The sequence below is a fragment of the Piliocolobus tephrosceles genome, chromosome 12, assembly GCF_002776525.5.
Source record: "Piliocolobus tephrosceles isolate RC106 chromosome 12, ASM277652v3, whole genome shotgun sequence".
NCBI lineage: Eukaryota > Metazoa > Chordata > Mammalia > Primates > Cercopithecidae > Piliocolobus > Piliocolobus tephrosceles.
The window spans coordinates 4,928,062-4,954,998 of NC_045445.1; the positions used below are offsets into that span (position 1 = coordinate 4,928,062).

At 44.3% G+C, this 26,937-nt stretch overlaps 1 protein-coding gene across 1 annotated transcript; it reads right to left on the reverse strand.

Annotated features, from left to right (window-relative positions):
- Nucleotides 1-1,345: 1,345 nt before the first annotated feature.
- Nucleotides 1,346-6,557, reverse strand: LOC113220082 (melanoma-associated antigen 11-like). Its single transcript, XM_026448706.1, has 5 exons — nucleotides 6,456-6,557; nucleotides 5,347-5,459; nucleotides 4,023-4,118; nucleotides 2,918-2,988; nucleotides 1,346-2,842 (listed from the first exon to the last, which is right to left on the reverse strand). Exons 2-5 carry the CDS (start codon nucleotides 5,440-5,442, stop codon nucleotides 1,816-1,818), a joined length of 1,290 nt encoding a protein of 429 aa, XP_026304491.1. The 5' UTR covers nucleotides 5,443-5,459; nucleotides 6,456-6,557; the 3' UTR covers nucleotides 1,346-1,815.
- Between the last annotated feature and the right edge of the window lie 20,380 nt (nucleotides 6,558-26,937).

Genomic DNA, 26,937 nt, shown 5'->3' on the forward strand with positions numbered 1-26,937 from the left:
TTAACCTGTGAGTTTCTGCTACCCTCCACATGCCTAAACACCTGTCAGGTGCCTTTAGACACAATGAAAGCCCATATTTTCCTGTGGGGCAAGTACTAGACAAGAGAAAGTAGAAACTTGGTTAATTATTCTACTAAAATTTGAGCTAGTACTCCCACCAAGGCAACATTTTTCACCTCCTGGGAGACTCTGGGGTTTTAGGACTTCAGCCTTAGTAGATGTTGACCCCACAGTGATCACCATGTTCTTTCCTCATCTCCAGCTTATGCGGGAGACTTTAGATTTTCACCACCAAGGTAAGGTCATTCATCCTTGTATGTGTTCAGTGACCAGTTTCAAATAAAACACCCCATTAAATTCCTATTACAAATAACAAGGTGGTTTTAAAAAACTCTCTCTGTGTAACTTCATATCTCAAGAATAGTATTATCATGTGCTAATCACATTCCACTCACCATCTATTTAGAAAAGTTCGAGAGTGTAATTAGACACACAGTTGGGGTGACAGGATGTGTAAAGGGGAGGGCAGGTGATTTTGCTTGGCCTTCACAGGAAGCAGCAGGGAGGAGCAGGCAGCAGGCCAGATTCCAATTGGAAGAGAGGGCACATAGGGGAGACCAAGGGAAGTTCTCTATGATGAGGGAAAGTGTTAGGGCTAGACAGAAATTCCTGCACCTGGGTAGAGTCAGCTCTCAGGAACCCTAGGGCTCAGGCAGGAGGACCCTAGGTTAATAAAGCCCACAGACTATCCCCAGATTATGTTTCATCCTCATTGTCACCTTCCTTTTGTAGACCTGCTTTCAGTACCATGTCCACAGGGTCCTTCTTTTGGCCACTTAAGAGATACTATGCAGTACTGAGAAAACAAAGGAATTAAGGGACAGAGGTGTACTTCAGGCTGGAAAGAGTGAGAATAGAATGGGCTCTAGATGAATTCAGACCAACCTTGTGGTTTACCAGTGATAAGATCTTGGGAAAGTTACCGAGCACCATGAGACTCAGGTTCATCCAGAAAATGGGTTTGATAGACCATTTTTTAGGACTGTTATAACGTAGGAAATGTATTAAAACACCGGGGACAATGCCTGGAATATATTGAATATTTAATGATTGACAGCCATTTCTAGTATTACTCTGACCCCAGGTGCTACCACTCTCTACTTTGGAATATTTCTTATTGTCCAGGACATCTCAGAGAATCTGCAACTCAATAGGAAACTGCATTTCCTTGGTGAATATGTATGTGGTGGGGGGGGGGGGGGTGTATGTGTGTGAGTGGGTGTGTGTGTTTGTGTGTGTACTTTCATAGAACAACAGATGAACATGGATAAGACAAGAATTAATGACCTTCTCCTTTTATTTCTCTGTTTCACAACACCAGTTCAACTTTATTGCTAAGTTCTTACGTTCTCCAAGAAAATACCTATTGCAAATCACAGCAAGATGGAAGATTTCCCAAAATGTTTTACAAAATGGCAAACTCTTGCACTTGAAATGGATAAACAAAACTACATGTGTGGTCAGCATCATCCACACACTTAAGATGTTGAAGCTAACTAAAACTTTTATTAAAGGAACAATATTTGAAAATTACCAAAAGGACACAAAAAGAAATCTCCAAGTCACCGTATGGAAGAGAAACCTAAAAGCGGTATACAATGTGTTGCCTTCTACTACTGATAACACTGACTTCTCCATAAAACACAGAGGGAAGAATGGGACTGATTTCACACAGGGCAGGGAAACTGCTGGGTGTGGCCCTGAAGCATGCATTGGCCCGTTTCCCTGCCCACTGGCCCTGGTTGCATCTCATGCTCAGACTCCCTCTTCCTCCTCTCTCAAAGCATCTTCATACAGGGATGGGTAAGAAGTGGGATCCCTCCCATTGGCATTGGCTATGTACTCAAGAACTTTCATCTTGCTGGTCTCAACGTGGGCCCTTGGACCCCATAGGAACTCATAACACGCAGGATCAGTGCCGGGCACCTGCCGGTACACCAGGTACTTTTCCTGCACCCAATCATGGGTGAGGAGCTTCTTGGGCTCCCCAAAGAGGAAGTGCTCCCTTCCAGCATACACCCCCATAATGCTCAGGACTTCCCACATAACCTCTTCAGGGACGCAGTTCCCCTCCATGAAGATCACACCCAGGACTATTATCAGGAGGCCAGACTTGGGCATGCTCTGCTCATCACCCCGTATGCCATCATAAGAGAGGCTGAGGGAGGTGACAAGGACATAGGAGTGGCTAGCGGGGTCCACTTCCTTCACGTCAATGCCAAAGAGCAGTTGCATGCATTCAGAGGCTTCCCTAAATATCTCAGGAAAGTAGTCCTCATAATTTTTGGTGACACTCCCCAGCATTTCTGCCTTTGTGATCAGCCCCTTGACTCGATACTTGCGGAGCAATAAATGAACCAAATCAATTATCTTGCCATGTAGTGCATCTTGGGAAAAGGACTCAGGGTCTATCAGGTTGGGCGAAGCACTTGGCCCCTCCTCTTCTTGGCTGCTGGAGCCCTCATCAGATAGGCTCCCAAAGATGGAGTCCATGGCAGTGGGAGAGGAGGACTCTCCCTGAGGACCCTGGGGAGGACTTGGTGACTCAGCAGCAGGCACCTCCTCTAGAGTGCCCATATTCAGAGTAGAGGAGAAGGAGGCAGCCTCCTGCTCCTCAGCTTGGAGAGCCTGTGCGCCACCCACCAAGCCCGGGTCTTCTGAGGAAGCCTGCAGGCCTTCCTCAGGCTTGTAGTGCTGACTCCTTTGCTCAAGAGGCATGATGACTCCGGTTAGGTCAGCAGGCCGAACTGTGGGAAAGATCTGGGTGATGGGGCCCCACAGCCTGGGGAGAGAGGGAGTGTGAGAGCAGACTCAGATGAGATATGAACCATGGAGAATCTCACAAAGGCCTACTTACACTTTTCCTCCAGTGATCCTCTGGGTCCTCCTGGGGCTCCTGTCCTCCTGGTTGGCCTGTTCTCTAAAAACCTGAAAAAGGAAGTGAGAAGGCTGCTCAAGATGCAGCTGGACATCAGAGCAGGAGGCTCCAGGACTGAGACTGAGGTAGGGCAGGTGAGACTGCAAGCGGGGGGGTCCCTCACTGTACTGGGGCAGGTGGGGCCATTTGCAGGTTGAGGGTGAACATCTCATCTGGACTGCTGGCACTGCCTGGGCTTCCTGTGTTCTGAGACCTGAAGACATTGCCTGACACCAAGGCCTCACTGCTCGGTTTTTGGAGCTTCTGGAAGAGGAATCACGGGGCCCTCAGGCTGCACACTGCAAGCACCTGTCCTGGCACGCCAGCACAGTCAGAAAGGTGGGCCAAACTCTGTGAGTTTCTCACTCCTTTGGAGTGGATGGTCCCCTCTGTGCTCAGGGCCCTCAACTTTCTCCTGCCAGGGCCTGGAAGACACACCTCTCCTGACCTGAGAAACTCTCAGATCCATAGCTCTTTCCTGATATGAAAGAGGACATGTGGGGATACACATCTGCCCACGTGGACACAAAGCTACCCAGGAAGGACAGCAAGAGATGGTGACAGTCAGCTGGGTCCATGTGTCCTGGGGTAAGGAGCCTGCTTGGTCTCCATCTTGATGCCTATCTTGGCCTGGGGCCCTCCCTCTGTTGACCTGAGGCCATCTCCTTAAACCCAACTCTACCTCCAGGAGACACCAGAAGAGGAAATCAGGGAAACAGAAACACCCATGGTCCCAGCGACGTCCCATGGCTGACACAAGGGGCAGGAAAGGGCTGGGTCCCATGTTTTTGGTAAGTGCGGTCCCGTCAGCTCCCACCTTGATTCTGGTCATGCCTGGGACCCTCCCACTGCTGACCTAAGTGCAGCCCTCTCAGACCAATGCCTCCCCTTCCTGAGACCAATGATCCCAGTATAAGAGAGGGGTCTCAGCAGATAGTTCTGCCCATGCTCTCTGGGGAGACAGCAGGGGCAGAGCAGATTTCTATGTGGCCCTCCTCTGTGTTCTGGCCAGGGGCAACCTTCAATCCTCCCTCAGGTTTCTCACCTGGACTCTTGGCAGATCCTGGGACCACTGTATTTGTGGACCAGATGTGGCTCCTTCTGTTGACTGGAAGTCGTCCTCTGAGAACATAGTGCTCACCTGCCCGAGATTCCAAAACAGAAGTAAGTCCCATCACCCCATCATGTGGCTGTCCAGGGCTGACAGCAGAGGCTGGCCCCTTCGGTTCTGGGGTGGGGATTCCAAAGTCCTCCTGTGGGTTTTTCATCTTTACTTCTGCCGAGGCCTGTCCTTCCTTGACTCCCAACCCCTGAGATGAGCAGACATCTCCCTTTACACCAAGACCTCATCTCCCTGAATGTTTCCCAACTTTCTGCCTGTGGTACAAGTGAGCTTGCCACTTGGGGCCACCTGTGATCAGGTCCCCATACAGCCAACCACAGGGGATGGAGAGACTCTGTGGGATCCCTTCATTATGGGATGGAGGTACCTCCAGTCCTCACAAAGAGGGCACACACACCTTGAGTCCTAAAGATCCTGGGACTCCTCCCTCTGCTGACCAGTTGTGGCTCCACATGCTGACCCGTCATCACCCCCTTGAAACAAGGTGCTCACCTCCATGAGCAAGGTGCCACCCCCAACCCGGTGGCAGAATTGTGAGCATGGCACATGCCTCCCCTACCTGGGGCCTCCCAGGGATGAAAACAGGGGAAGCTGGGATTTGTGAGGTCCCTTTTTCTTTGGCACGCGGGAGGGTACATTCTTACCTTCAGTCTTCATCAATTTTCCTCTCCTTGACTACTGGTAGATCCTGGACTCCACCCTGTGCTGACCAGGTGTGTATCCCTCTGCTGACCTGAGGACCCGCCTCAGACCAAGGGCCCCACCTCTCTGAGATGTGGGAGGCAGAAAGTGAAGGGGCACTACACGGACACCCCTGCATGGGATGCCAAAGGCTGACAGATGGAGCAGATTTCAGGGGTGCCTCCTCTCTCTGGGTGTCCTCCAGGTATTCAGATTTACTCCTGACAAGGCCTATCCATGTCTCTCCTGCTGAATTGTGGATGGGTTTTGCAGGCCAAGACCACCATCTCCCAGAGAACTCCAACTAGGAAGTGGGGAGCTGCCTCTCTTTCCTAGAGTCCTGCCTGGGGCCTCCAAGGACTGATGGCGGGGCAGGTTTTCTACCTCAGGGATAATTGGTTGCCTGAGTCCTCCCTCAGTGCTCTGGGACTCCCCACTGGGTTGACCTGAGGCTCCACTCCTCAGACCACAACCCACTCCTCTCTGACACCACAACGGCAGAGTGAGGATGCACCACATGTGGCCACTGTGCCTTGGAACTCCAAGGGCCAAGGTCCCTACTGACCTGGAGTCCAAGGTGTCCTGAGTCCTCCTTCTTCTTCTTCCTCTTGATGCCGGCAGGGCTGCACCCAAGACCCTCTCTGCGGATCTGAGTCTCCATTCCTCAGATTCCCAAGGCTGAATGAAGAGGCACCTCAGTCTGAGACGGCGGGGTGGCGGGGGTTGGGGGGGGGAGCTGTCCTGGGGTGCTGGGTCCCTTCAGTTGTCCCTTAGGCCTCCCTTGCCTCCCAGCAGGGACTGGTTCCTGTCCGTGCTCCCTCTAGGTCGTTCTCATGATACCAAGCTCCTTCCCTCCGTCAGCCCAGGATGCGGAAATCAGGAAGCATGTGCTTAGCGGCCATGCCAGGAACTTCCCAGGGCTGACAGCAGAGAGGGAGCCTCGCTCTGTGGGGCCTCAGCCTTCCCTCAGGGTTCTGACCTTGATGCCTGGCAGAGCCTGGGCCCTGCCCTCTCCTAAGCAGCACTGCCCTGGTCACACCAAGCTCTGACCCCAAAGTCCCCTGAGGCTTAAGCGGCGGCGGACAGAAGCCGAGAGGGGTGGCGGGAGGGGACGGCCCAGACTGAGAAGTCCGTCCCCGTGGGGTGATCCAGGCCTGGCAGCAGAGGCAGTGCTGGATTATTTGGGGTCCTCTATCTGGGGAGGGGTTGTCCGCAGTCCTCCCTCAGCATCTCATCTTGCCTCCTCACAGAGCCTGGGCCTGCTGCCCTCAGCGGATCACAAGCCACCCCTCAGAACCTGGCTGTCACTTCTCTCTGATCCCCTAATGTGCAAGTCCGCAGCACCAAGCCGGGAGGTCCTTTGCGTTAACTGCAGGGACAAGGATGGACTCTGGGGCCCCTCTATCAGGATGGGGTGGAACCTCTCCATAATTTCTCAGAGTCCTAATGTTGATGTCTGGAAAGGCCGGGGCCCCACCCTTTATGGAACTGCCCCCGCCCGGGTCACACCATAGATTCGACTCCCAGAGTCTCCTTGGGCACTGAGGTGGGGGATTGTCTCAGCCTGACAATTTGGTCCCCCCTTGTTTCAGGGCTGGCTCCAGGGTTGGCGATGGATTATCTGGGGCCCTCTATCTGGGGAGGAGGCCTCCTCAGTCCTCCTTCAGCTCTCACCTTGCCTCCTCACAGAGCCTGTGCCCGCTGCCCTGGGCCACTCTCAAGACACCCTCAGAAAGACGCGTTCGCTCCTCTCAGATCCCAGAGGCGGAAGCCAATGGAGGTCACATCCGGCCCCCACGCCTGGAGCTTCCCCGGATGTACAGCAGGGGCGGATCCCGATTCTGCCGGTATGGGGGCGGGTCGGGGTGAAGAGTAGTGGCGAGAGGTGCAGATGTGGTCGAGGGTCATGGGGGTGCCTGAATCCTCCCTCAGGTTTCTGACCTTGATTCCTCGCAGAGCCTGGAGCTCCGTCCTCTGCCAATGATGTCTGCTCCTCTCGGACCAAGTCTCTGACACTGAGTCCCGTGAGGTGTCAGTGAGCGGGAGGTGTGAGGTCGGGGGACAACATTGCCAAGGTCTTCCAGGGCTGACAGGAGGGACCGAGCTGGATTCTGTGGCCCCTCTATGTGGGGAGGGTGGACCGTCAGTCCTCACTCAGGAGGGCCCTCCTCTTGGCTCCCGGTTCTTTCATGAAGTGATGGGTGGGAGATGCTCTGTTTCTGTCACCTCTGAGCATTGCCTAACTGCATCCCTTGCAGAGAATAGCTGCGGATCCCAGGCTAGGTGCTTCCATGTGGCTTCAGTACCCGTGATTGTAGTGACGTCTGGGAAAAGGCGCACACCTTCCCACGGGGGCTCCTCCCTAGCCAGATCTAGACTTTGCAAACTTTTGCCCTGAAAGCTTTATTTTTACACTGAAGAGGCTGAGCAGCTGTAAGACATTTGTGGAAGTCCTGCGTTTAGAATTTATCTAACACTTCATAGTTCATTATAGTGATTTTCATTTTTTAATTCTCATTCAGTGTCAAAAATCATACTTAACCTAACTATGCCTATTTCACTCTGATGGTCAATACTGTAATTTAATCCATTCGTTATCTTCAATTAAAATGATAATTTTTAAAAAGCCAATCTTTATCTACGGACGTGGTTTTAGTGGTTATTAGCACAAATTCCAGCCATATTCCTTTAATCAACCAGTGTTTCCTCCTGTCCTGAAGTTACCCGTTGACTACTGGCACCTGTGGTCTGAGACACTACCCGAGTTTTCCACAGTGAAGTAGGGGCAGAATTTTAAACATTTCTTTCTTCCTGTCCACCCCAACTTCCCTGCTACTCTTCCCCCGCAATCACAAGTATTCCTTCAAAATACAATGAAATTCTCAGGGATTGCTCATGTTTTTTTGTTTAGATTGCATTGTTTATATTGTTTGCTTGTTCCTTTATTTATTTATTTTTAGTCTGTAGTTTTCCAGGGTTGTTTTGGGGAGCCTGAGATAGAAGCCCAAGGCTGAACACCATGGTTCACACCTGTAATCCAAACACTTTGGTAGGCCAAGCCGGGAGGAACACTTGAGCCCAGTAGCTCAAGATTAATCTGAGCTACATAACAAGACCCCATCTCAAAAAGAAAGAAAGAAAAGAAAGAGAGAGAGAGAGAGAAAGAGAGAGAGAGAGAAAGAAAGAAAGAAAGAAAAAGAAAGAAAGAAAGAAAGAAAGAGAAAGAAAGAAAAGAAAAGAAAAAAAAGAAATGAAAAATTAGTTGGGTGTGGTGGTGTGTGACTGCAGTCCCAGCTGGTAGGGAGGCTAAGGTGGAAGGATCACTGGAGCCCAGGAGGTAAATGCTGCAGTGAGCTGTGTTCACACTACTGCACTCCAGCCTTGGAAACAGAGTGAGGTCCTGTCTAAAACAAAAACAGAAACAAAAACAAAAACAATCCAAAACCAACAGATGCCTGAGTTTGAGAGTCATCTTGGCTGGTTAAGGAATTATGTCTGTCCATTTTTGAAAATAGAATTGCCATCTTTGCAATATTCTATTCCCTGTCAATGATATCATATACTGCCTTGTTTATTTGGGCGCTCTTTGAACTGGATATATCAGTACTTGTATAGTTGTCTCAGTAAAAATCATACATGCTTTTGTTAGTCTTGTTAGGTAATTTTTGGATATTGTTGCTATTGTGAATGGGATATTTTCTATGACCTGTTCTTAATAGTTATTGTCTATTTTGCAGATCTTTTTATTTTGCTTCATTGATCTTCCATTCACTATTTTTCACATGTCTCTTATTCATTTGACTATTTCAGGTGCGCAATTTTTGAATTTTCTAAATAGACTGTTGCATTACCCTACCAAATATCACTCTTTCTTTCCAATATACATACCTCTTATTTATTTTGGTATCCATATCTCTGGCTTTGTATCCCAATACAACTTTGAAAAACAGCAATGATAGCATACACTTATGGCCTGTCCCTGACACGAATGCTTCCAACATTTTATAATTAAGTATATTTGCTATCGATTTGATGAAACAAAATTTCCTTCTACTCTTAATTTTCTAGTTATTTTTATCATGGATGATTACTAATTTTTTCAAAGCATTTTCTGTATCCGTTAATATGATCATATGTTTTGCCTCTATAATCTTGTTAATATAGGGAATCACACTGAAGGTATATTTTAATGTCAAATTGTATTTTCATTCTTTGGCTATATTCTTTGGGTTTTCCATTTAGTACACTACCCTAATGAATTGGCTATTAATTTATTTAGGATATTTGTTGCTATGTGAATAACTTTGGTTTAAGTGTTCTTTTCATGGTGAGGTCCTCTTCTGATATTTGGAACAAAGAACACTAGTCTCAGAAAATGAGTTCTGCAATTGCCCATCTTTTTGTTTGGTTTTTAAGAGTTTGCTTAGGATGGCAATGAGTTCTCTCTAATTATTTGGTAAAACTGGCCTCTGAAATTTTCTTGTCCTGGATCATTTGTGGGTGGTTTGAACTGATAACAGTTTTAGTTTGTAATGTTTGATTAAAGTTTTCTATTTCTTTATGGACCAATTTGATCTTTTTTATTTATTTATTTATTTATTTATTTATTTATTTATTTATTTATTATTTTTTGTTTTTCCCAAGACAGAGTCTCGCTCTGTCAACCCGGCTGGAGTGCAGTGGCACGATCTCAGCTCACTGCAACCTCCGCCTCCCAGGTTCAAGCAATTCTCCTGCCTCAGCCTCCTGAGTAGCTAGGATTTCAGGCATGTGCCACCACACCCAGCTAAGTTTTGTATTTTTAGTAGAGACATGGTTTCACCATATTGTCCAGACTGGTCTCAAACTCCTGACCTCGTGATCCACCTGCCTCGGCCTCCCAAAGTGCTGGGATTACAGGTGTGAGCCACCGTGCCGGGCCATTTTTTTTTTTTTTTTTATAAAATATAGTTCATTTCACTTAGGATTTCAAATTTAATGCCATGATATTTATAATGAAATATCTTTATTATAGAAAGTGTCAAACATGTAAAACAGTATAGTATAATATACCCAATATACTTGATATTCAGCATCAAAAATCTTCAATCCATTACTAATCTGTTTCCAACTATACTTCTACCTACCCCACATCTCAAATGCTGGAATAATGTAAACCAACTCAGTAACCTTGGATAGAAACCTGGATCCAATATGCCAGTTCATGGTACAGTGCAGCTGACCTGGCTCTGAGACAGCCTATGGCTCAGAGAAAAGGGTCTGGCTTCAATAGACCAGCCTCCCTAGACCCCTACCTCCTACTCTCTGTTCCAGCGCCCTGAGGTACTGCACGCCTTTGTTCTCTTCTAGACACATGCTTCTATAATACTGCTAGCTAACACTGCCTTCCAGACACCCTCGGGTCTTTCTCGAAATATCTTCTCTGTGAGGCCTTCTGTGAATAACTTTTCTTTTTCTTCATAGAATTTGTGTCTTTATTATTTATTTTTGTAATTTCACTTTCATTTTAGATTCAGGGGGTACACGTGCAACTTTGTTACATGGGTATATTGTGTGATGCTGATCCCATCACTCAAGTAGTGAGCATAGTACCTAATAGTTAATTTTTCAACTCTTGCTTCCCTGTCTTCCTCCACCCTCTAGTATTCTCATGTGTCTTTCATTGCCATCTGTATGTTCATGAGTACCATCAGAAATGAAGTACTCTAAAATTCATGTGGAACCAAAGAAGAGCCCGAATGGCCAAGGCGATCCTAAGAAGAAAGAACAAAGCCAGAGGCATCAAATTACCTAACTCCAGACTATACTACAAGGTAACCAAAACAGTAGGATACTGGTAGATAAGCAGACACATAGATTAACTGAACAGAATAAAGAGCCCAGAAATAAAACTGCCCACCTACAGACGTCTGATCTTTGACAAAGTCAGCAAAAATAAGCAATGGAAAAAGGAATCTCTATTCCATGAATGGTGTGTGGATAGCAGGCTAACTATATGCAGAAAAATGAAACTGGATCCTGACCTTTCATCATATACAAAAATTAATTCAAGATGGATTAAAGATTTAAATGTAAGGCCTCAAACTATAAGAATCCTAGAAGAAAACCTAGGAAACACCATTCTGGATATCACCCTCAGGAAATAATTTATGACTATGTTCTCAAAAGCTATTGCAACTAAAACAAAAATTGACAAGTGAACCTAATTAAACTCAAAAGCTTCTGCTCAGCAAAAGAAACTATCCACAGAGTAAACAGACAACCTGCAGAATAGAAGAAAATATTCACAAACTACGCATCTGACAAAGGTCTAATATCCAGAATCTATAAGGTGCTTAAACAATTGCACAAACAAAAACAAATAACCTCATTAAAAACTGAATACCCTTTCTAAAACTGCAATCCTTCCTCTTAACTCATCCCAAACACTTATTCAGTTCTCTAGATTCAATTTGTTTCCATAATATTTATCAACACGTTGACCAAAATTAAGACTGGTTAGGCAAAAATAATTGGATAAATGTTTATTGGAGGCCAAATGTGAGGACTGACCTGGGAGGAGAAAACAACAAAGTTCAGAGTGGTTACAAGTTGGAAGGGTTTTATGGGAGTTTAGAAGAAGAGAGGAAAACTTTTTATATGGCAGTTGTCGTTTTTTATTAGGGAATACAATACGGAGATTAGAATCATTGTATCAAATTGCAACATACAGGCTAAAATGTCCATGTATAAGACAATCAGTAAAACTTCATGATTTAAAAATAAATCAGCCAACTTTTCAATGTTGGTACATTACATATTAATCCATATGTAAACAATTTGTGGAACACAGGATAAGACACTTTACTGAGGGACAGGATGTCACCAGAAGTCACAAGACCTCCCCCAGGTGAGTTAATTTGGAAGCCTGCCAAAGGTGATTTGTAAGTTAACCATTAAATCTACTGCACCTTTAAGTTTGTTTCATGATTCATTGTGTGCCTACCCCTTACCTCACTAGAATATAAGTTCCGCCTAGGGAGGAAATGTGTTCAATGTTGTATCCTCAGAGCCCAGGGCAGTGCCTGGCACACAGTACATGCTCGGTATTCATTTATGGAATGAATAAAGAACTGCCAGTTCTATGGTCCTAGTATTTGGAGCTTCTCTGTACTAAAGTCTCATGGAATTTTCAATCTTTCCAATGACCCAACAGCCGAAGTTTGAATGCTCCCACTATCTTCTAATTGTTGGCTCCTGGACCAGGTAAGCATCTGAATTTTAAGGGGACTCCAAAGACCTGCTTTCCCAGCTTCTGGTTTGTGCGCCTGGCATCGTGGGTAAGTCAGCATGGCAGGGCTCCAACCACCCAGGGCTATCTGAACACTCTCTCCTGTCACGAGGCAGCTGTGACCTTTCCCCGATGCCCTGTTTCTTTTTCCATCTTGTTTGGATCTGCAAGTTAACACTGTAGTCCCTGCAAGGTGCAAGGTGGAATCTAACAGCCTAATTGTACCTGTCGGGATTTGGGGTTTCCGTCTCCTGAGGCCCATCTCTAAGTCCCCATCACCTTTGCTGCGGTGCCCACAATTGCCTGCAGTCTCCTGTGTCTGACTTCAGTCTTCCCCCCTGGGGCTTGGAATTGCAGCTCTCCAATACAACTACTCAAGACTCAGTGTTGAGGTTTATGAGCAGTTAATCTTTTATTTAAAATTCTCTACTTAGAAATCCCCTTCCAAAGTACTGTGGTTCAGATGGAACGGGCAGAAGATGAGGTAGCCATTTGGTGAGTTTCCTAGGGGTTGGTAAATAAAAAAGAATGTTGTGTGAATGAGTGATAAATCACTATAATGATGAGTTACTTTTCAAATGATCCCCTATGTAATGCCCACACATTAATTAAACTAATCACCTCGTTAAGGTGCCTATGAGTTTTTGCTTTCTAAACTTGATCCACAGAGGTGATGCAGAACTGTTCTGTCAGCTGCCCAAAGAGCCATCTAGGATCTTGGTGTACCCCCAAAATAGTTTGAGAAGACTAATGGGTGAAGCAGACTATGAGATCTGTGGTCATTGGTATACTCCTCCAGGTCCCAGAATATCTTCAGATCAAATTGGGATTTGGAAAGGAGCCAGGAAGGGTAAGCCTTTCTTGTTACCACAGGATGTAGGCTGTGATGAGTTTGGAAAAGTTTGAGAAGGATCATCTGCTGGATCCATCTATACTGCTTTAGGCTGGCCACAGGAGGAATGTAGAAGTAAAATGGGACTGGAGGTGAGCTGGAGCCCTGCAAGATGTCATGAACTGAGTGCTTCCAGAAAGAGCTCCAGAGCAGACTGCTTTGTTGCATTCCAGGATGACAACTGGGACACTTAGTGTCCCTTGTTGGAGAGAAATGACAGATGGGGAGAGTGCTGACTCTAGGATGCCTAAGTGCTGCAGGGCTAGCGCAGCTAGGAGGTCTCACAGTACCCCACAAACAGCTTCTTCTGGAGGCATTCCCAGGGTCTAGCATATTCCACAGAAGCCTCCTGTGTGGTCACACACCACAGAGGATGGAAGCAATCCTGACCAGGGTAGGGCAGAGCAGATGGGAGCCTTCCTGTGCCCATACATGCGAAGGTCCTGACTGTCTCTGGATGTCTTGAGCCTGCCCACTGAGGGACTGATGTGAGACCTGTCAGTCACGGTCCTGCTCTCCTAAGAAACCTCTCTGTTCCACCAGCTATGACTGAAGCCCTGCACTTAACTTCAGCTTCCTTGGCAAGCGGCTGACCTCCTGCATGGTTCTTGAAAGGTGTGTTAGTGCATTCTCATGCTGCTGATAAGGACTTACCCGAGACCTGGAAATTTGAAAAAGAAAGGAGTTTAATTGGACTTACAGTTCCACATGGCTAGGGAGGCCTCACAATGATGGGGGAAGGCAAAAAGGAGCAAGTCGCGTCTTACATGGATGATGGCAGGCAAAAAGATCTTGTGCAAGGCAACTCTCATTTTTTAAAAACCTTGGGATCTCATGAGACTCATTCACCATTATGAGAATAGCATAGCATGGGGTGACTGCCCCCATGATTCAATTATCTCAAACCGAGTCCCTCTCATGACACGTGGGGATTATGGGAGTACAATTCAGAAGGAGATTTGTGTGGGGACACAGAGTCAAACCATATCACCAGCTCTTCCCTGTGGCAATTACCCTGTCAGCCTTTCCGGAGCAAAGAAGGGGTCCTGGGTGTCCTTTTATCCTTGATCCCAGGGCAGGAGCTGAACATAGGGACAGCAGGGGCTAGTGGCAGGATGCCTGTTATGTCCCAAGGGAAATCCACAAAATAGCAGGAGAAGACAAAGCCAAGGTTGCCCATCACTCAGACTGATGGTCAGTGCAAACGAGCCCTGCAGACACTGACACCTACATGGATGCAGTGAGAGTCCACATGTCTCATGGGCACTGTGCTTCGTCCTACTTGCCCCACCATGTATCTGGTTGCCAGCCTGCTCAGTGGAGTTGGCTCGAAGGAAATCGTTGAGTCACCCAATCTGCTGAGAATAAAAGAGACCAGGCCAGGCAGGTACACAGCAAGGCAGGACACATGTCTGGACATAATAGCAGCCTCTGGAAGACTGGACCTCTAATATTCACGTCAAATGGTCGCTGTAGCCTGGCAACTGCACTTGGGCCATGAGCTTCCAGGGTACCCTAAAGGTCAATGGAAGTCTTCCTGGAGGCTGGACTTCTTGGCACATTTGGGGTTCTAAGCCTGCTGCAGGCTCTACCATCTTCTCACTTGATTTATCTCTGGCATCCCTTTGTTTTATTTGTGTGTAATGCATTTTATCTTGCTGTATTTCATAATTCTTTGTCGCCTGCCCCAAATATTTTCTGAATCAAGCAGGAGTGAAAAAGAGGGGGAGGAAAATAGTGAGCGAAGTCCCTTCTCATTCCCACTTAACTCCTTAATGTCTTCACCTCATCTGCATTCCCCTTTGGATCCCCAATGTCCTGTTAATGGAGCACAAGCTCATTGCGGGGCTGTTGGTTCCGAACTGCAGGTGTTCTGAACTGCAGCCCATCTGGAGCTCTCAATGCAGAAACTTCTCCATCTTTCTTTATCCTAGGACCCACCTCTCCTCCACGTCATTTGTCTCCATGTCATATGGATAGAACAGGAGAGAGGCCATTGGGTAGGATTCTGTTTCAAGCTCTCACTGGCACCACCTCCTGGCTCCTTTAAGATCAGTCCTAGGGGCATATTGATAGGGCAATAGTCAGCAGTAGAAGATGGCTGGCACTCCCTTGTTTGTGGTGGGGGTCGGGCAGCTCAACCCAGTAAAAGAGACAGGGCTTTGAACCCATAAGAAAGTAAGTTTGAATATGAGCTCTGTCACTTATAAGCCCATACATCAGGTATCCTTTGTGTTCTTCAGTTTTCTCATCTGTAAAATGGGAGTAATAATAGTACAACTTCAGAGTGTTTATGTGAGCATCATATAACATGCCACTTGCATGTAAAATGTTTAACCCTAATAACATGGTCATTAATAAGTGGCCATTATTATTGTGTGCCCATGCTGTATCTTCCCCCACATTTTAATATTCCTGAACCTGTATATGTCTTATGATCCATATGTGCATTAATAAATGCATTTATTTTCTTTTCTCCTTGAAAATCTGTTACCATGGATTGTTTAATCCCACATCTTTGGACTGCATAGACATGATATAACTTGTTCTAGTCCTGCTTGGGGCAATAACCAGGGCTACTGAACCAGGACCTGGATCAACACATAGATCTGTGAGAGTTGCTTCCAAGACTTCCTCCAGGCTTGCCCTCCCTGCATTCAATCTCACACCCCAGAGCTCTGCAAGGGAGAGTCCTCCAGGTGAACACACTGAATGCCAAAGAAAAGGTCCCACACTATGCCTGATCCTGGTTTCCCAGGTTCACATCTATGAGGAGTACTAGAGCCACATTCCAAATTCTCCAGGCCACTGCTTGCACTTCATTGGGATGGCCCAATGGTTATTTTAAAACAGTGCATTTTTCCTTGCACAAATGTTTGCGTATTTTGCAAAAGCCTAGAGTTACCTACCTTCCAAGTATAAATCTCTTTCTGTGCCTAATGTGTTGCCAATTTTCTTTTCTCTCTATCTTAAATTTAAAGGAGCAGATAAAAGCAATCTTATGTGCCCAGAAAGAAGAGAACCAAATATTTGTGACCAGCTCTGATATGCACAACTGAGGTCATTTTAGAGGATGAAGCTGAGGCCCCTTTTCTCCATCTACTTGTCATTGCTCTAGTCCAGGCCTGCTCCTATTCTGTGGGAATCCTCAACCCCGGACATTCCAGTCTCTTAACTGTTACCGCATGACAGTAGCAACACAAAGAAGTAGGGAGAGAATGGAACTGTATGTGAACAAACCCACTGTATACATTTTAATTAAGCTGGTATTAATTTAAATAGATTGGTGCAAGTTAAACTATCAATTGTAGTCCCGAGGACAACTGCTAAGAAAATAATACCTTAAATGACAATGGGATTAAATGGTAGACTAGAAAAACATATATTTTTCACAAAGGAAGGTAGTATTGAAAACATAAAGAAGGAAAAATACATATGTGATATAAAGAGTAAATCACTGGCTATAACACAGAAATATTACCTTACCAGTAATTTTAAATGTAAATGGATTAATCACCTCAATTAAAGTCAGAGATTGGAGAAATATATTTTGGAAGCCTGTTCTAACTATATACTGATTATAAGAGAATCCCGGGGTGTGAGCAAGATGGCCGAATAGGAACAGCTCCAGCCTCCAGCTCCCAGCATGAGCAACACAGAAGACGGGTGATTTCTGCATTTTCAACTGAGGTACCGAGTTCATCTCACTAGGGAGTGCCAGACAATTGGTGCTGGTCAGCTTGTGCAGCCCGACCAACGAGAGCTGAAGCAGGGTGAGGCATTGCCTCACCTGGGAAGTGCAAGGGGGAAGAGAATCCCTTTAGAAACTGAGACACACAACACCTGGAAAATCGGGTAACTCCCACCCTAATACTGCGCTTTACCAAGGGTCTTAGCAAATGGCATACCAGGAGATTATATCCCACACCTGGCCAGGAGGGTCCCATGCCCACGGAGCCTCCCTCATTGCTAGCACAGCAGTCTGAGATCTAACTGCAAGGCAGCAGTGAGGCTGGGGGAGGGGCGACTGCCATTGCTGAGACTTAAGTAGGTAAACAAAGCCTCCGGGAAGCTCAAACTGGGTGGAGCCCACCACAGCTTAAGGAGGCCTGCCTGTCTCTGTAGACTCCACCTCTGGGGACAGGGCATAGCAACAACAACAACAACAACAAAAAGCAGCAGAAACCTCTGCAGATGTTAATGACCCTGTCTGACAGCTTTGAAGAAAGCAGTGGATCTCCCAGCACCGAGGCTGAGATCTGAGAATGGACAATCTGCCTGCTCAAGTGGGTCCCTGAACCCTGAGTAGCCCAAGTGGGGGACATCCCCCACTAGGTGCAGACTGACACCTCACACCTCACACGGCAGGGCGGGGTACACCCCTGAGATGAAGCTTCCAGAGCAAGAATCAGACAGCAGCACTCACTGTACAGCAATATTCTATCTTCTGCAGCCTCCGCTGCTGATACTCAGGCAAACAGGGTCTGGAGTGGACCTCAAACAATCTCCAACAGACCTACAGCTGAGGGTCCTGACTGTTAGAAGGAAAACTAACAAACAGAAAGGACACCCACACCAAAACCCCATCAGTACGTCACCAGCATCAAAGACCAAAGGCAGATAAAACCACAAAGATGGGGAAAAAGCAGGGCAGAAAAGCTGGAAATTCAAAAAATTCAAAAAATCAGAGCACATCTCCCCCTCCAAAGGAACGCAACTCATCGCCAGCAACGGATCAAAGCTGGACAGAGAATGACTTTGACTAGTTGAAAGAAGAAGGCTTCAGTCAATCAAACTTCTCAGAGCTAAAGGAGGAACTATGTACACAGGGCAAAGAAACTAAAAATCTTGAAAAAATAATGGAAGAATGGATAACTAGAATAATCAATGCAGAGAAGGCCATAAACGAACTGACAGAGATAAAAACCATGACACAAGAAATACGTGACGAATGCACAAGCTTCAGTAACTGACTCAATCAACTGGAAGAAAGAGTATCAATGATTGAAGATCAAATGAATGAAACAAAGCGAGAAGAGAAGTCTAGAGAAAAAAAGGAAAAAGAAATGAACAATGCCTCCAAGAAATATGGGATTACGTGAAAAGACCAAATCTAATTCTGATTGGTGTGCCTGAAAGTGAGGGGGAAAATAGAACCAAGTTGGAAAACACTCTTCAGGATATCATCCAGGAGAACTTCCCCAACCTAGTAAGGCAGGCCAACATTCAAATTCAGGAAATACAGAGAATGCCACAAAGATACTCCTCAAGAAGAGCAACTCCAAGACACATAATTGCCAGATTCACCAAAGTTGAAATGAAGGAAAAAATGTTAAGGGCAGCCAGAGAGAAAGGTCGGGTTACCCACAAAGGGAAGCCCATCAGACTAACAGCAGATCTCTCGGCAGAAACTCTCGAAGCCAGAAGAGAGTGGGGGCCAATATTCAACATTCTTAAAGAAAAGAATTTTCAACCCAGAATTTCATATCCAGCCAAACTAAGTTTCATCAGTGAAGGAGAAATAAAATCCTTTACAGACAAGCAAATGCTTAGAGATTTCGTCACCACCAGGCCTGCCCTACAAGAGATCCTGAAGGAAGCACTAAACATGGAAAGGAACAGCCAGTACCAGCCATTGCAAAAACATGCCAAAATGTAAAGACCATCGACGCCTGGAAGAAACTGAACCAACTAACAAGCAAAATAACCAGCTAATATCACAATGACAGGATCAAGTTCACACATAACAATATTAACCTTAAATGTAAATGGACTAAATGCTCCAATTAAAAGACACAGACTGGCAAATTGGATAAAGGGTCAAGACCCATCAGTCTTGCTGTATTCAGGAGACCCATCTCACAAGCAGAGATACATATAGGCTCAAAATAAAGGGATGGATGAAGATCTACCAAGGAAATGGAGAACCAAAAAAAAGAGGGGTTGCAATCCTAGTCTCTGATAAAACAGACTTTAAACCATCAAAGATCAAAAGAGACAAAGAAGGCCATTACATAACGGTAAAGAGATCAATTCAACAGGAAGAGCTACTATCCTAAATATATATGTGCCCAATACAGGAGCACCCAGATTCATAAAGCAAGTCCTCAGAGACTTACAAAGAGACTTAGACTCCCATACAATAATAATGGGAGACTTCAACACCCCACTGTCAACATTAGACAGATCAACGAGACAGAAAGTTAACAAGGATATCCAGGAATTGAACTCAACTCTGCACCAAGTGGACCTAGTAGACATCTACAGAACTCTCCACCCCAAATCAACAGAATATACATTCTTCTCAGCACCACATCGCACTTATTCTAAAATTGACCACATAGTTGGAAGCAAAGCACTCCTCAGCAAATGTAAAAGAACAGAAATTATAACAAACTGTCTCTCAGACCACAGTGCAATCAAACTAGAACTCAGGACTAAGAAAATCAATCAAAACTGCTCAACTACATGGAAACTGAACAACCTGCTCCTGAATGACTACTGGGTACATAACAAAATGAAGGCAGAAATAAAGATGTTCTTTGAAACCAGTGAGAACAAAGATACAACATACCAGAATCTCTGGGACACATTTAAAGCAGTGTGTAGAGGGAAATTTATAGCACTAAATGCCCACAAGAGAAAGCAGGAAAGATCTAAAATTGACACCTTAACATCACAATTAAAAGAACTACAGAAGCAAGAGCAAACACATTCAAAAGCTAGCAGAAGGCAAGAAATAACTAAGATCAGAGCAGAACTGAAGGAGATAGAGACACAAAAAACCCTCCAAAAAAAATCAATGAATCCAGGGGCTGGTTTTTGAAAATATCAACAAAATTGATGGACCACTAGCAAGACTAATAAAGAAGAAAAGAGAAAAGAATCAAATAGACGCAATGAAAAATGATAAAGGGGATATCACCACTGACCCCACAGAAATACAAGCTACCATCAGAGAATACTATAAACACCTCTATGCAAATAAACTAGAAAATCTAGAAGAAATGGATAATTTCCTGGACACTTACACTCTCCCAAGACTAAACCAGGAAGAAGTTGAATCCCTGAATAGATCAATAACAGGCTCTGAAATTGAGGCAATAATTAATAGCCTACCAATCAAAAAAAAAAGGCCAGGACCAGATGGATTCACAGCTGAATTCTATCGGAGGTACAAGGAGGAGCTGGCACCATTCCTTCTGAAACTAGTCCAATCAATAGAAAAAGAGGGAATCCTCCTTAACTCATTTTATGAGGCCAACATCGTCCTGATACGAAAGCCTGGCAGAGACACACAAAAAAAGAGAATTTTAGACCAATATCCCTGATGAACATCGATGCAAAAATCCTCAATAAAATACTGGCAAATCGAATCCAGCAGCACATCAAAAAGCTTATCCACCATGATCAAGTGGGCTTCATCCCTGGGATGCAAGGCTGGTTCAACATATGCAAATCAATAAACGTAATCCAGCATATAAACAGAACCAAAGACAAAAACCACATGATTATCTCAATAGATGCAGAAAAGGACTTTGACAAAATTCAACAGCCCTTCATGCTAAAAACTCTCAATAAATTCGGTATTGATGGAACGTATCTCAAAATAATAAGAGCTATTTATGACAAACCCACAGCCAATCTCATACTGAATGGGCAAAAACTGGAAGCATTTCCTTTGAAAACTGGCACAGGACAGGGATGCCCTCTCTCACCACTCCTATTCAACATAGTGTTGGAAGTTCTGGCTAGGGCAATCAGGCAAGAGAAAGAAATCAAGGGTATTCAGTTAGGTAAAGAAGAAGTCAAATTGCCCCTGCTTGCAGATGACATGATTGTATATTTAGAAAACCCCATCATCTCAGCCCAAAATCTCCTTAAGCTGATAAGCAACTTCAGCAAAGTCTCAGGATACAAAATCAATGTGCAAAAATCACAAGCATTCTTATACACCAGTAACAAACAAACAGAGAGCCAAATCATGAATGAACTTCCATTCACAATTGCTTCAAAGAGAATAAAATACCTAGGAATCCAACTTACAAGGGATGTAAAGGACCTCTTCAAGGAGAACTACAAACCACTGCTCAGTGAAATAAAAGAGGACACAAACAAATGGAAGAACATTCCATGCTCATGGATAGGAAGAATCAATATCGTGAAAATGTCCATACTGCCCAAGGTAATCTATGGATTCATTGCCATCCCCATTAAGCTATCAATGACTTTCTTCATAGAATTGGAAAAAACTGCTTTAAAGTTCATATGGAACCAAAAAAGACCCTGCATTGCCAAGACAATCCTAAGTCAAAAGAATAAAGCTGGAGGCATCACGCTACCTGACTTCAAACTGTACTACAAGGCTACAGTAACCAAAACAGCATGGTACTGGTACCAAAACAGAGATATAGACCAATGGAACAGAACAGAGCCCTCAGAAATAATACCACACATCTACAGCCATCTGATCTTTGACAAACATGACAAAAACAAGAAATGGGGAAAGGATTCCCTATTTAATAAATGGTGCTTGGAAAATTGGCTAGCCATAAGTAGAAAGCTGAAACTGGATTCTTTCCTTACTCCTTATATAAAACTTAATTCAAGATGGATTAGAGACTTAAATGTTAGACCTGAAACCATTAAAAACCCTAGAAGAAAACCTAGGTAATATCATTCAGGACATTCAGGACATAGGCATGGGCAAGGACTTCATGTCTAAAACACCAAAAGCAACGGCAGCAAAAGCCATAATTGACAAATGGGATCTAATTAAACTAAAGAGCTTCTGCACAGCAAAAGAAACTACCATCAGAGTGAACAGGCAACCTACAGAATGGGAAAAAATTTTTGCAATCTACTCATCTGACAAAGGGCTAATATCCAGAACCTACAAAGAACTCAAACAAATTTATGAGAAAAACACAAACAACCCCATCAAAAAGTGGGCAAAGTATATGAACAGACATTTCTCAAAAGAAGACATGCATACAGCCAACAGGCACATGAAAAAATGCTCATCATCACTGGCCATCAGAGAAATGCAAATCAAAACCACAATGAGATACCATCTCACGCCAGTTAGAATGGCAATCATTAAAAAGTCAGGAAACAACAGGTGCTGGAGAGGATGTGGAGAAACAGGAACACTTTTACACTGTTGGTGGGATTGTAAACTGGTTAAACCATTGTGGAAAACAGTATGGCGATTCCTCAAAGATCTAGAACTAGAAATACCATATGACTCAGCCATCCCATTACTGTACAGTATATACCCAAAGGATTATAAATCATGCTGGTATAAAGACACATGCACACGTATGTTTATTGCAGCACTATTCACAATAGCAAAGGCTTGGAATCAACCCAAATGTCCATCAGTGACAGACTGGATTAAGAAAATGTGGCACATATACACCATGGAATACTATGCAGCCATAAAAAAGGATGAGTTTGTGTCCTTTGTAGGGATACGGATGCAGCTGGAAGCCATCATTCTCAGCAAACTATCGCAAGAACAGAAAACGAAACACCGCATGTTCTCCCTCATAGGTGGGAATTGAACAATGACATCACTTGGACTCTGGAAGGGGAACATCACACACTGGGGCCTATTATGGGGAGAGGGGAGGGGGGAGGGATGGCATTGGGAGTTATACCTGATGTAAATGACGAGTTGATGGGTGCTGACGAGTTGGTGGGTGCAGCACACCAACATGGCACAAGTATACATATGTAACAAACCTGCACATTGTGCACATGTACCCTAGAACTTAAAGTATAATTTAAAAAAAAAAAAGAAAACAAACAAACAAAAAAAGAGAATCCCATTACATCCAACGACATAAATAGGATGAAAGTAAGTATATGGGAAAAGATATATCATACAAGCAGTAACCAAAAGAGGGCTGGAGTGGCTATGCTAATATCAGACAAATAGACTTTAAAATAAAAGTTGTTACTAGAGGAAAAGGAAGATATTTTATAATGATGATAAAAGTTTTAATCTATCAAAAATATGAAACATTATAAGTATATATATACCTAATAACACAGACCCCAAAAATATAGGACGAAAGAATTAAAAAGAGAAATAAATAATTCAACAACAATTATTGGAGACTTTAAACCCTGATTTCAATAAAGATATAACAAGCTGGAAGGTCACCATGAGTATAGAATATTTCAACAACAACGTAAACCAGCCAGACCTAAGCCCCAATTATAGAACACAACACCCAAAACAGCAGAATATTTTTCTCAAGTATACATGGATCACCTTTCAGGAAAAACCATATGTAAGCCCACAAAACAAGTCTCAATAAATATAAGGGGATCGAGATTGTACAAAGTATTTTATCTGTCTGCAATGGAATAAAATATGAAATTAATAACATCGGTAAATTTCAGATATTCACAAATTTGCAAAAATTAAACTACATACTCCTAAACAACCAATAGGCAAAAGAAAAAAATCACAAAGGAAATTAGAAAATATTTTGAGATAAATGATAACGAAGATATATGTACACACATGGTCATGTGCAAGTGAACACCAGCTTATCACATGGTTCAGGTGCACTAGCTTGCATTGTTGATTGCACAGTTTTAGAGAGACGTGGTGATGACCCTATTTTGCCACTTCCAGAGACCAGATGTACTGTGCAATTAACCAGAAAACACTGATTTATAAAGCATGAAAATAAGAATCTCTTCTGAGCTTATAACTAAATGTATCTAAACTATAATAAACACTAAATTCCAATGACTTGATATGGTTCGGATCTGCATCCCCACCCAAATCTTATCTCGAATTGTAATCCCTACATGTCAGGGGAGGGACCATGTGGGATGTCATCGGATCACGGGGGAGGGTCCCCCCATGCTGTTCTCAAGATAGCGAGTTCTAATGAGAGCAGATGGTTTTAAATTGTAGCACTTCCCCATTTGCGCAAACCCTCCATCCTGCAGCCTTGTGAAGAAGGTGCCTGCTTCCCCTTTGTCTTCCACCACGATTGAAAGTTTCCTGAGGCTTTCTAGCCATGCTTCCTGTTAGGCCTGCAAAACTGTGAGTCAATTAAACTTCTTTCCTTTATAATTACTCGGTCTCAGGTAGTATTCTTTATAGTGGTGTGAGAATGGACTAATACAGGACTACAGCTGTGCCTAAACAGGCTTCATCAAAAATAATAATAAAAAATCTACTCCAAAAGATGAACAATGGCTACCTCTGCCATATGGGAGGATTTAGATGGGCTACCTTCTCAAGTTGGGAACACAATCCTGTACATACGTGCTTACCAGTGCCATACCATAGATTACAAGTCAGCACGGGAAACCCAATCAGAGACTATAAGATGCCCCTCAATAAATAATTAGCTGCACAGCTTCAATAAGTGTGCTTATCTGACAGCCTAATATCTCTTTCAGGGACTAACTTTACAGCTGAAGTCACAGTCTTCTAGGGGTGGTCACCAATCAATGATTAGGCAATGCAGTTGTAGTCAAGACCATATACTTCTCAGAAAGGCCACCAGCGAATGACTGAGCAAGTCGAGGGTAAAATGGCTTAGAAAGTCCCATAAAAGGGACCCCTCCTCCAAGCAATCTTTGCTTCAGAGCTCCAAATTGGACTAGCAAAGACTTTGTGAGATCTGACCAAAAGACAAGAGGGAGAAATCGGATATGTATAATTGTTAAGTTCTTACATGACATGCGAAATAATATACTATTTGAAGGTAGACTGTGATTAAGTAGAGATTACATTGTAAACTTTAGGGCAACCACAAAAAGTTCACTAAAAGAGATACACATAATTAGGCAGCAATGAAGATAAAATGGAATAATAGAAAAATGAGTGCCTATTCACAATAGCAAAGACATGGAATCAACCCAAATGCCCATCAATGATAGACTATACAAATAAAACGTGGTACATATGCACCATGGAACACTATTCAGCCATAAGAAGGAATGAGATAATGTCCTTTGCAGTGATATGAATGGAGCTGCAAGCCATTATCCTCAGCAAACTAATGCAGGAACAGGAAACCAAACATCACATGTTGTCACTCATAAGCGGGAGCTGAACAGCGAAAACACAGGGAGGGGAACAACATACAACTGACACAGTGGGGCAAGGGAAAGACAGCAATAGGAAAAATAGCTAATGCATGCTGGGTTTAATACCCAGAAAGCTGGGTGGGAGCCTGAGGGCCATCAACACATGCATTTCATCAGAACAAAGAGGTACGCATCAAGCCTGGAACAAAGAAATATATTGTCTCACAAGACAATAAGCCCAGCACAGGCTGTGAGGGCTCTTTATCTCCCAAGAAGAAAATGTTCCAGGTACAAGGCCCACCTTATGCAACTGAGCAGGTTGGTCAACATGTGACAGGACATGACTGCCTTTACCAACAATATTAAAAGGAGAATGTATCATTATTGAGATTTATCTCAGAAATTAAATATTCTCAAATCAATCTCTGTAATTAACTGCATCAACAGACTAAAGGAAAATGCATTCGATCATATTCAAATGATTAAAAAGTTTTTATGATAAAAAGTCTAGACAAGTCGAATTAAAAAAGAAATAATTCAACTTGATATAGGACATGAAAAAAAGAAAAAAGAGGAAACCTCTACAGTTAGCATCATACTTAATGATGAAGGACTGGATAAAAAGCTGGGATGTCAATTCTGACCAATCCTACCAATATCTCTGTGAAAGTCCAGACCAATGTAATAAAGCAAGAACAAGATATTAAAGACATTCCAATAGGAAAAGAAAAAAATGAAACCATCTCTATCTGCAGATGACACTGATCGTATTTGTCCCTTTTCACACTGTTATAAAAAAAATACCCAAGACTGGGTAATTTAGACAGGAAAGAGGTTTAATTGATTAGTAGTTCCATATGGCTGGGGAGGCCTCAGAAAACTTACAATCATGGCAGAAGCGGAAGCAAGCATGTCCGTCTTCACAAGGTGGCAGGGAAGAGAAGTGCAGTGTGAAGGGGGAAGAGCCCCTTATAAAACAGTCAGATCTTGTGAAAACTCAGTCAGTATCATGAGAACAGCATGCAACTGCAGGCCCAATACCACCTGGAAATCACCAAGGCTTGGGGCTTGCACTCTCTGAAGCAATGGCCTGAGCTGTACATTGGCCCCTTTTAGCCATGGCTGGGATGCAGGGCACCAAGTTTTGGGACTGCACAAAACAGCAAGGCCCTAGGCCTGGCACACGAAACCATTTTTTTTTTTTTTCCTTAGGCCTCAAGCCAACCAGAAGTCCTGAATTCCTAGCCTTCCCAATTCTAGGAACCCCCTGCCCCTGGTAGGGAGGAAAGCATCTGATGTCAAAAAGACTCAAGGGCATCATGGACCTTCCATATGGGTACAGGACTGCAGGACTCCCATCAGCCTCCAAAAGACCTCTCCACTGCCTTTCAGTTGCTAGCTTCTCAGACTCATAGGCCCAGGGGAATTACAATGGGGCTGCCGCTGGCCTGGGAAGAGCAAAAACTGTGGGGCCTTGCACGTAGCAGGAAAAGACTGGAAGGAGACTCAAGACCATGACAACTCCTTTCTGTGAGGGGCCCTGAGAGGGCAAATAGGTAATGACGGAGGGTGCCAAGTGAGAGGAATGTAACGAAGGGACAGTTGTGAAATTTGAGGAGAGAGGCAGTGAGGTCAGGAAGGAGACGTGGGGTCCTCAGGAGGGTGTTGAATAGGGAGAGGGCACGGGGTCAAGGGGTGTGGTGCATGGGGTCTGCAGAGGATGTGGGGTCAGGAAAGGGTCTTAGGATTTCAGGTGTGGGGACACACAATGAGGTCCCAGGAGTAGAGCCCATTGAAGTGGAGGCTCTGTTCTATCTGCAATCTTGGTCCACACTCCTTAAGATTAACCAGAGAAACACGTAGAGGACAAAAAGATAGTGAATGTGGACAGAGCAGTGAAGATGCCAGTGGCCACAGAAAATACTGTT

Bases quoted from the DNA above. Each gene is read 5' to 3' on its own strand.
- LOC113220082 (XM_026448706.1), bottom strand. From the start codon at position 5,442: ATGGAGACTCAGATCCGCAGAGAGGGTCTTGGGTGCAGCCCTGCCGGC. The intron at 2,989-4,022 runs GTGAGAAACCTG...TTCCTTTTTCAG, and splicing joins AGGATCTGCCAAGAGTCCAG to GTTTTTAGAGAACAGGCCAA. The intron at 2,843-2,917 runs GTAAGTAGGCCT...CTCTCTCCCCAG, and splicing joins AGGATCACTGGAGGAAAAGT to GCTGTGGGGCCCCATCACCC.